The 10,203-nt window shown below is 49.1% G+C and overlaps 1 protein-coding gene across 1 annotated transcript; it reads left to right on the forward strand.

Annotated features, from left to right (window-relative positions):
- The first annotated feature begins 360 nt into the window (after positions 1 to 360).
- On the forward strand, positions 361 to 4,706 carry LOC102423459 (myeloid cell surface antigen CD33-like). The gene is made up of 6 exons (XM_023747597.1): positions 361 to 427; positions 493 to 879; positions 1,081 to 1,359; positions 2,832 to 2,928; positions 3,196 to 3,295; positions 4,530 to 4,706. The coding sequence occupies exons 1-6, from the start codon at positions 388 to 390 to the stop codon at positions 4,704 to 4,706; spliced, it is 1,080 nt and encodes a 359-aa protein (XP_023603365.1). The 5' UTR covers positions 361 to 387.
- The last annotated feature ends 5,497 nt before the right edge of the window (positions 4,707 to 10,203 follow it).

The following is a 10,203-nucleotide window of genomic DNA, read 5'->3' on the forward strand; positions in this document are numbered from 1 at the left end:
CCTTGTAGGACCGACCACAGCTTCTAGATGAGGCTGGCACCTCCCGTCAATGCAGGAGTGAACCAGCTCGCTGATGTAGACACCAGAGCTCAGAAAAGGCCCCAATGGGAGGACCTTAGGAAGCTCCTGTGCGCCCTCCTCAGGTGTCCTCAGCAGTCCTGGTTCTGCTCTGGAGCTGCAGGGAAGACATGAGATTGGACAGGACTTGGGGCTAGCTTTCTGTCTGTCCTGGGCTGTGGGGTGTCTGCCTGCTCTGTGCAGAGAGGGGAAGGGCTTGGGCTCTGAGGTTCCTCTTTCGTGCTCCTCCCCAGCTTCCGTGGTCTCACCACGGTCTCTTCTCCCACTGTCTTCATTCTTTTTTCACCCACAGGAGCCCAGAAACCTTCCATGTCAGAGATGCTGTGGCTGCTGCCTCTGCTGTGGGCTGGTGAGTATCTGAGGGGAGACGGGGGAGTAGGGCAGGGGCTGGGGCTGACCCTCCTTCTTCTGCAGGGTCCCTGGCTAAGGATGGAGGATACACAGTGAGTGTGCAGACACCTGTGATGGTGCAGGAGGGCTTGTGTGTTTCTGTGTCCTGCAACTTTACTGCATCGCGGACCTCTTGGACTTCTATCCATACATATGGCTCCTGGTTCCCAGAAGGGGCTAAGGAATTCCACGATGCTGCTGTGGTCACAAGCAACCAGACTCGTAACGTGCAGGAGGAGACCCAGGGCCGATTCCACCTCCTCGGGGATCCCAGAACCAACAACTGCTCCCTGGACATCAGAGACGCCAGGAGGACAGATAACAGATCATATTTTTTTCGAGTGGAGAGGGCAGGTTACCAAGAGTTTAAATATTCTTACAAAGATAACATGCTCTCCGTGCAAGTGACGGGTAAGGATCAGGCTCCAGGAGAGGCCTTGGGAGAAGTTCACGGTGGCCCCGGGCAGAGCTGGGATGAGACCCCATCCTGGGAGGGGGTTGGGGTACAGTGTGTTGGGCTCAGAGGGAGGAGCTGAACCAAAGCCCGAGGCTTCTCTCAGGGCTGCACCTGGGACCCTCACTCCTGATCCCCTGTCTCCCCCTCCTCACTAGCCCTCAACCACACACCCCACATCCTCAACCCGGGGACCATGGAGAGCGGCCGCCCCAGGAACCTGACCTGCTCTGTGCCCTGGGCCTGTGAGCGGGGCACGCCCCCCACCTTCTCCTGGACGTCAGCAGCCCACACCTCCCTGGGCCCCAGGACCCGCCTCTCCTCCGTGCTCACCCTCACCCCACGGCCCCAGGACCACGGCACCAACCTCACCTGTCAGGTGCATTTTCCTGCCGCTGGTGTGACCGTGGAGACAACCATCCAGCTCAACGTCACCTGTGAGTGCTGGGTGGGAACAGCAGGTCCCTGAGGGTGTGCAGAGCAGGAGGGCCAGGCAGGGGTGCTGGGTGCTTTGTCCTGGGGACCTGGCTGTGTAGGGGACCTCGAGGACACAAGCCCTGCCCATCTTGCATTTATGTGGTCTCTGAGGGAGGAGGGGGGAATGCCTAAATGATCCTTACTCCATCTCAGCCCACTGAAGAAGGAATTCCTCTCTTCCTGTCCTAGGTGCCACACAGAATCCAACACCAGGTGGTTGCCTAGGAGACAGTGCAGGTGGGAAGGAGCCTTCTGTCATGGGGCATTGACTGACGTGGGTCTCTGTCTGGGTGATTCAGAGTTGGACTTCAGAGATCAGGAGGGGGTGTGGGTGCAGTTAAACGTGAGCACCCCTATCTCACCTCTTCCCCAATACCCTCCAACTACTGTCTGACCAGATTGACCACAACCTTCTCCCTGCCCTCCCTAACAGATGCTCTTTATCTTCCCCCAGTTACAAATGCCTTGGGGTATTTTAGAGTAGACTTTAGCTTTAAGAGCAGTTATAAATTCACAGCAATATTGAGCAGGAGACAGAAGGCAGAGAGATTTCCCCTAACCCTGTCGCACCCTCCCTCACATGCACATCCCCCACCAGAGGGCACATTTGTACAATCGATGAACCTACACTGACACATCATTGTCAACTAAAACTAATAATTATGGTTTACTCTTGGTGTTGTACACTCAATGGGCTTGGACATTGTATCATGACACCTGTACACCATTATAGTGTCATGTAAAGCAGTTTCACTTCTCTGATAATCTCTATTTTTTGCTTGCCCTCCCCTTGGCCCTTACCTTGACTTGTCTCTGGAGCCCTATCCTCCTCCTGCCCTATTCCCATTGGTGACATCATCTAGTCCCCACCCCACTGGTCAGTGACCCTGTTAGGACTCTCTCAGCAGTTCCATCAGACTGTAACAGGTGATGCTCAGAGACACATCTATAACCCCAGGGCTCCTGGGAAGCATGGCCAAATGAGACCAGGAAAGCTGGATTTCACCTTCTTCTGGAGGCACAAAAGACCACCTTTGACCCTGAGCGACTGGGCCAGTTGAGGCCAGGAGACAAGATTCTGACACCTTCCCAGGAAGGAAAAAGAGAGGTCTTTTGGCAACCCACAGCGCTCTGGAGTGCCCATGGGACACTGAGGCTCAAGGTCCTGCTGCAGCCAGTTTTGGGGTCTGTGGCAGAGAAATCTAATGGAGAAGATCCCAGGTCCTAGAAAAGATGAGGTTTGCCGCACAGGAGTGTGGGAACTGGATAGGAGATGTCATGTAGACCGTGTCCTTCACCCCATGGTTCTGGAGGACCTAGTTGCTCAGCCCTGGATGGGAGGAGATGGGCACCCATCTCTTCATGCTTGAGAAGAGGGTATACATGCCTGTTCATCAAGCTTGGAGTTCACCCATGTCTCTCTTGTCTGCAGGGGAACCGAGGACGAAGGCAGACGTGGTTCGGGCGGCTGTCGGGGGAGCCGGTGTCACTGCACTGCTGGCTGGCTGCCTCTGCCTCATCTATTTTGTGTGAGATGGGACAGGTGTGGGCCAGAGGTGGAGAATAGGGACCTGGAAAAGTTGTGAGGGCCCGGAGAAGGGTAAGGTGTGCCGTGGTGGTGAGAATCCAGCCCATAGCCACTGAGCCAGGCCTGAATCGGGAGGTGTGGGGGAATACCTTGTTCCAAAGTCTTGTTATGAAGGCTCCTGGTCTTTACCCACTCTTGACCTTCCCTAGTCACTCACTCCAGCCTCAAAGAGTGACCCTGTGTCAAAGACCCTGGTATCTCCCAACAGAGTGAAGACCCGCAGGAAGAAAGCCGGGACAGCAATGAGCATGGACAACATCCACACTGCCATGGGGCCAGCTTCCCTGGTGAGTATCATGGACAACCTGGTATGCAACCCTGCCCCCACTTCCTGGGTGGCCCACATTTGCATTGCATTCAGCATGTCCAGAAATGAGCTCTTCACCTTCTCACTCTTTTGAAAAATGTAGGTTTTATTATTATTCAGGTATGTGAGGCCAACAGATCAGGAGACATCTTGTCGATTTGTTCCTCACAGTTCCCAAGAGGGGAAAATGTCACACCACAGGCCCACATAGGGCAGTGGGGGCGGCGGATCTTGTGGGACGGAGCCTTTAACCTGTGCGATCTGACAATATCTTCAGGTAGATGGTGTCAGAACAGAGTCCAGTTGTAGGATGTCCAGCTGGTGTCAGAAAATTGCTTGGTGAAAGAGTAAAGGAGATCCCTGGCTGGGTGGCTCAGTTGGTTAGAGCGTCATCTCATACACCAAAAAGTTGCAGGTTTGATGCCTGGTTTGGGCACACACAGGGGCAAGTGATCAATGTTTCTCTCTCACATCGATGTTTCTCTCTGCCTTCCTCACTTTCTATAAATCAATAAAAACATATCCTTGGGGGAGGATTTTTTTAAAAAAAGGAATAAAGGAGAGACACACAGGAGGGAAGTTCTTTTTCATAAACATCTCCCTGCATATCCAGTGTTTGGCACACAGGAGAGCTCTGAGAGACCAGGGGTTGAGTTCCTGACCAGTAGATGTGAGCTCTTGAGAAGCATCTAACTTCCCTGAGACTTACTGTCTTTCTTTGTAAAATAATAGTATTTTCCACAAAGGTCTGTGTGAGTGGTCACTAGAATTGGAAAGCAACCAATAAGAGCTATCTTTGTTGGATAAGTGATTAAATGGGACCTTGAGAAATATTCAATAAAAGAATGAAAGAATGATCTGACCAATATTTCTCAGTGGTTAGAGTGTCAGCCCATGCACAGAAGGGTTGTGGATTCAATTTCTGGTCAAGGGCACGTACCTGGGTTATAGGTTCTATACCCGCCCCATTCAGGGTGCATGCAGGAGGCAACCAGTAGATGTGTCCCTCTCACATCGATGTTTCTCTTTCTCTCTCTCTCTCCCTCCCTCCCTCTCTAAAAATCAATGGAAAAAGATATCCTCAGCTGAGGATTAAAAATAAATAAATTTTTTAAATGTATTTTAAAAAATGGAAGAATGAGCAAAGATCCTATTACAATCAAATTCGTTGCAGGAACTCCCCCGCCCCTACCTCCACCCTGCTCCGACCTTGGTGTTCTTTGCTCTTCACACAGGGTCACCAGAAGACTCCGGAGTTTGACAGCCCAGCTGCTGACTCCACTAGCTCTGCAGAGGCCGCCCCGACCTTGAGGGTGGAGCCAGAGGTGTATTATGCCTCCATCCGCTTTCAGGGGAAGAAACCTCCTCAGAGAAGCACCGAATCAGAATACTCAGATGTCAGGACCCAGTGAGAGGCCGTAATGTCCATATCCCTCTGAGAGGAAGGGGGACCTACCAGCTGACTTTTGGAGAGCTCACATCCCCACAGGCAGTGCGTTTATAAACTACTGTATATGCCTTTCCTGGTATGTTGGAGCTATCTTAGGCATTGCAATCAGAGAGACCTGGGAGCACGTTCATGCTCTTTCCATCGCTTAAGAAGAATATGACATCACCTGAGCCACCTTACTCCTCCGGGACTTGATTTCCTGATTTGTGATCAGGCAGAAGAAGTTCTACATCGCAGGGTTGCTATGAGCATTAAATAAAAGTACGCATGGAACCTGGCTGGCAGCTCAGTTGGTTAGAGTGTTGTCCTGTTACACCAAGGCTGTGGGTTTGAGCCTCAGTCAGGGCACACACAACAATCAACCAATGGGGCTGGCTGGTGTGGCTCCGTTCGTTGAGTGCTGTCCTGTGCACCGAAAGGTTGCTGGTTTGATTCCAGGTCAGAGAACATGGCCAGGTTTCTGGCTCGAGTCCCAGTAGGGGCCGTGCAGGAGGCAGCTGATCAATGCCCTGCCCTCACATCCATGTTTCTCTTTCTCTCTCCCTCTCCATTCCTGTCTTTCAAAAAATATCAATGAAAATATTTTTAAAAGAAGAACCAACCAATGAATGCATAAGTGGAACAACAAATCGATGTCTCTCTCTCTCTCTCAAATCAATCAATAAAAAATATTTAAAAAATAGATATGGTGCCTGGCTGGTGTGGTTCAGTGGTTGAGTGTGGACCTATGAACCAGGAGGTCATGGTTCAACTCCTGGTCAGGGCATATGACTGGGTTGTGGGCTCAATTCTCTCTTATCATTGTTGTTTCTCTCTTTCTCTCTTCCTTCCTCTCTGAAATCAATATAAAAAGATATATTTTTAAAGAATTCTTTAATGCTGAAAATCTTACATATGTCTCCTTTATTCCCCCATTGACCCCTTCCAACCCACCCCCGACCACCACCCCCACCCAAAACCTTTAACACCCAATTGTCTGTGTCCATGGGTCATGCATAGACGCATACAAGTTCTTTGGTTGATTACCTCCCACCCACCCACCCTCCCCCGCCTTCCCTCTGAGATTCCGCACTCTGTTCCATGCTTCCATGTCTCTGGATCCACTTCGTTCATCAGTTTATTTTGTTATGTAGATTCCACATATGAGTGCGATCATGTGATACTTGTCTTTCTCTGACTGACTTATTTCACTTAGTATGACATTCTCCAGGTTCCTCCAGGCTGTCTCAGTGGGTAAGAGATTCTTCTTTAAAAAAGATGTTTTTTAAAAGTACATATGGGAAACACCCAGCAAAAGTCCTGGTATGCTGTGAGAGTTTGATGCATGCTCCCCGGGATGGAGTTAGTGGCGTCACTCAGAGGCTGGGTATAATCTGTCCTGTCCTGGACACTGTATTGCAACATGTCAGCCTCACTCTCTACACAGATTCCTTCTGTGGATCCCTTCCCATCATCTCGTTCCACTCCTGAATCTTCCCGTCCATCCTGCCTGCCTGCTACTGGCAAAATCACTTACTAACACTTACAGAATTTCCTAAAACTGAGAGCCAAAACACTGCTCTATCTCTTCAGCCAGAAAGAACCATTGACAAGCTTCTGAATTCGACATTCTAGATCACGAATCAGGGAAAAAAACTTTGTAAGGGGACAGAGAGCAAATATGTTAGGCTTTGCAAGCTGTGTGGTTTTTGTTGCAACTAGGCATCCCTGTTTGCAGTGCAAACACAGCCATAGGCAATCTGAAAATAAATTAATGTGGCTGTGTCTCAACAAAATTTTATTTACAAAAGTAGGCAGCCCCCCTGGCTATAGTTTTCTGACTTCTGCTCTAAGTTATTCTTTTTTTTTAAATCCTCATCGAGGATATGTTTATTTGATTTTGAGAGAGAGAAAGAGAGAGCGAGAGAGAGGTGATAGAGAAACATCAATTGGTCGCCTCCTGTGTATACCCTTATTTGGGATGGAACCCACAACCTAGGTATGTGCCCTGACCAGGAATCAAACTTGTCACCTTTTAGTGTATGGGACAATGCTCTAACCAACTGAGCCACCCAGCCAGGGCTGATCTAAGTTATTCTTAATCTCATGCAGTCCACTTTTCCATCACCATAGCCTAAGTCATCAACCCCTCAAGCCATTCTCTGAGAACCCTTGTTCTGGTGTGTTCCTCACTGTCTTTGAGCATCCACAGCCCTCCTTCAAAATGGGCTCAAAATTATCCTTCAAAATGGGCTCAAAAATATGTGTCTGGGTTGAAAAGATGAAGTAAAAAGCATCCTCAACTGAAATAGTTAAGACAGTAGATTTTATGGTTGTTTTTTTTAACCACAATGAAGAAAAGTAATATATAGTAGTTACCGAGGGCTTGAGATTGGGGGAGCGGGTGGACAGTTAATGTTGAACGGGTACAGAACTTCCAACATGATGTCTTCTTTAACTGCTTCACTTCCACTGCCCTGTGGAAGATTCTGGACCTCCTTCTTCTGGGACCCCATGGACTCCATTCATCTCTCCACCAAGCTTTAATCCCAGGTACTAGAGACCACCTAAACTGTCTTAATGAAGGCAGTAGAGGACAGTGGTTGAAATTTTAAAGTGAACAATCCAGTGGCATTTAGTATAGCCCTAGTCAATGTGGCTCAGTTGGTTGAAGCATCATCCTGTACACCAAAAAGTTGCAGGTTCAATTCCTGGCATGGCACATATCTAGGTTGCATTTTGATCCCCTGTCAGGGCAAGTATAGGAGGCAACTGTTCTGTTTCTCTCTCTTTCTTTCTCTCTCTCTCTCTCTCCCTCCCTCCCTCCCTCTCTCCCTCCCCCTCTTTAAAATCAATAAGCATGTCATCGAGTGAGAATTTTTTTAAAATTTAAGCCTCCACCTAAAGGTGGAAACAACAAAATGTCCATCAATACATGAATGAATAAACAAAATGTGGACCATCCACACACGGAATATTATTCAGCCATAACAAAAGGTGGTACACAGATACATGCTTCAACATGGATGAACCTCAAAGACATGCTACATGAAAGACACCGTACACAAAAGTTCACATGTTGTATGATTCTATTAACACAAAACATCCAAAATAGATAAACCCATAGGGACAGAACGTAGATTCAGGGCTGCCAGGGGCTTCTGGGAAGATGCAATGGCGAGTGACTGTTGAATGGGGACGGGGTTTTTGGCGGGTGATGGAAATTGTTTTGCGAGGAGGCCGAGGTGGTGGTTACACAACACCTGCTTCACCACCGAGCCTCTTGCTCCTTCCACGGGCTCATCTGTTAAATGGGGGCAAGAACAGTCCTTAGCTCACGTGCTTGTTCTGAGGATTCCATGATTTAATTCGCACGGGCATGGGCGGGGCCGGAGGCACGGTGAGCCTGCTGTAACAGTCAGCCATGGGCAGCTGGTCAAGTACACTCAGATAAACACTTCCAAGGGGATCGTTTGACTCCCTAGATGACCTCTCGGTTTCCATATGTAAATAAGTGGTGAGAGGCTTTCACTTGCAGCCTGACCAAGTGGGCGTTCTTGTTATGGGAAAGGCTGCTGATGAGCAAGTTAGCAAATAAGTATCAGGCCTATTTTCGGTCAGTAGTATTTACGGTCAGGGTTTTGTTTCACTTCCCCTCCCACATTGCCCATTCTCATGAGTCACCAAGCCCAGGATCTGTCCCCTCTTCTCCATCCCCTGACTGGGTCCTAACCTGATCCCTCTCTTCAGGACCATTGAAACAGCCTCATGCCTACACCCCCCACCCCCCAGCCTCTGGGCTTCGTTTCACCCCATCCAGCCCATCACCAGCACCAGCAGCAAAGAGAGCTTTCTAATACTCAGCTCCAACTCTGCCTGTCTCCCGGATAAACATCCTTCCACACCTCCACGTTCGAGGTCTCAACTCCAGTGGGAATTGTTCAAGAATCTTCACAACCTCACCGTCATCTACCTTGCTCCTTTCTCTCAGCCACCAACCGTCACACACTTCAGCCACACCCTTGACACCACCTGAAGACCTCCTGCTCCTTCTTTTTGTTAAAAAAAATATTTATTTATTGTCTGACTGATGTGGCTCAGTGGTTAAGCATCCACCCATGAACCAAGAGGTCACTGGTCTGATTCCCAGTCAGGGCACGTGCCCGGGGTTTGGGGCACGATCACCGGGAGGGGGCGTGCAGGAGGCAGCCGATCAATGTTTCTCTCTCATTGATGTTTCTATCTCTCTATCCCTCTCCCTTTCTTTCTCTCTAAAGTCAATTTTTAAAAATTTATTTATGGATTTTGAGAGAGAGAGAGAGAGAAACACATTGATTTGTTTTTCCACTTTTTTAAAAAATATATTTTATTGATTTTTTACAGAGAGGAAAGGAGAGAGATAGAGAGTCAGAAACATCGATGAGAGAGAAACATCGATCAGCTGCCTCCTGCACACCTCCTACTGGGGATGTGCCCGCAACCCAGGTACATGCCCTTGACCGGAATCGAACCTGGGACCTTTCAGTCCCCAGGCAGATGCTCTATCCACTGAGCCAAACCGGTTTCGGCTGTTTTTCCACTTTTTTAAAAAATATATTTTATTGATTTTTTACAGAGAGGAAGGGAGAGAGATAGAGAGTTAGAAACATCGATGAGAGAGAAACATCGGTCAGCTGCCTCCTGCACACCCCCTACTGGGGATGCGCCCGCAACCAAGGTACATGTCCTTGACCGGAATCGAACCTAGGACCCTTCAGTCCGCAGGCCGATGCTCTAGCCACTGAGCCAAATCAGTTAGGACTGTTGTTCCACTTATTGACGCATTCATTGGTTGCTCCTTGTATGTGCCCTGACCAGGGCCTGTCCCAGGTGTATCAGGATGGTGCTCTAACCACCGGAGGTACCTGGCTAGGGGATCCTGCCCCTTCTTGCCTCTCCATGCTTCATTCACATGGTTTCATCTCCCAGTCATAGTGTCCCCTTTCTCCATCTTTGCAGCATATGCTTATCTTTTGAAATGCGGCTCAAATATCACCTCCTCAGGCAAGCTGCATTCCCTGCCTTACCAACACTTCCACTCCTGGCCATTCCCACAGGTTGGATTAGGGCCATGGTTTTAGTCAATCTCAGTGCCATTGATATTTGGGCATTTGTAGCTGGGTGATCTTTTTGTTGTGTGGGGGGTGGGCTTCCCTGTGCATTGTAGGATGTTAAGGAGCATCCCTGGCCTCCACCCATGAGATGCCAGGAGCTTCCCCTGCCCTGTTTTGACAACCAAAAGTATCTCCAAACATTGCCAAATGTCCGTGGGTGGCAAAAAGCCCCCAGTTTGAGAACCACTGGGTTACAGCCTCCCTCCTCTGCCTTCACAGAGATAGGTCAGCAGAATGACAAACTTTCTCTAGTTTTTCTTTTCAAGGTCACCACAGAAACCTTCGCTCCTGGCTAGTTTCGAAACAAAAGTGCATTTCAGCTCCTTT

The sequence above is a fragment of the Myotis lucifugus genome, unplaced genomic scaffold, assembly GCF_000147115.1.
Source record: "Myotis lucifugus unplaced genomic scaffold, Myoluc2.0 scaffold_924, whole genome shotgun sequence".
Taxonomy (NCBI): domain Eukaryota; kingdom Metazoa; phylum Chordata; class Mammalia; order Chiroptera; family Vespertilionidae; genus Myotis; species Myotis lucifugus.

Bases quoted from the DNA above. Each gene is read 5' to 3' on its own strand.
- LOC102423459 (XM_023747597.1), top strand. From the start codon at position 388: ATGTCAGAGATGCTGTGGCTGCTGCCTCTGCTGTGGGCTG. The intron at 880-1,080 runs GTAAGGATCAGG...CCTCCTCACTAG, and splicing joins GCTCTCCGTGCAAGTGACGG to CCCTCAACCACACACCCCAC. The intron at 1,360-2,831 runs GTGAGTGCTGGG...TCTTGTCTGCAG, and splicing joins CATCCAGCTCAACGTCACCT to GGGAACCGAGGACGAAGGCA.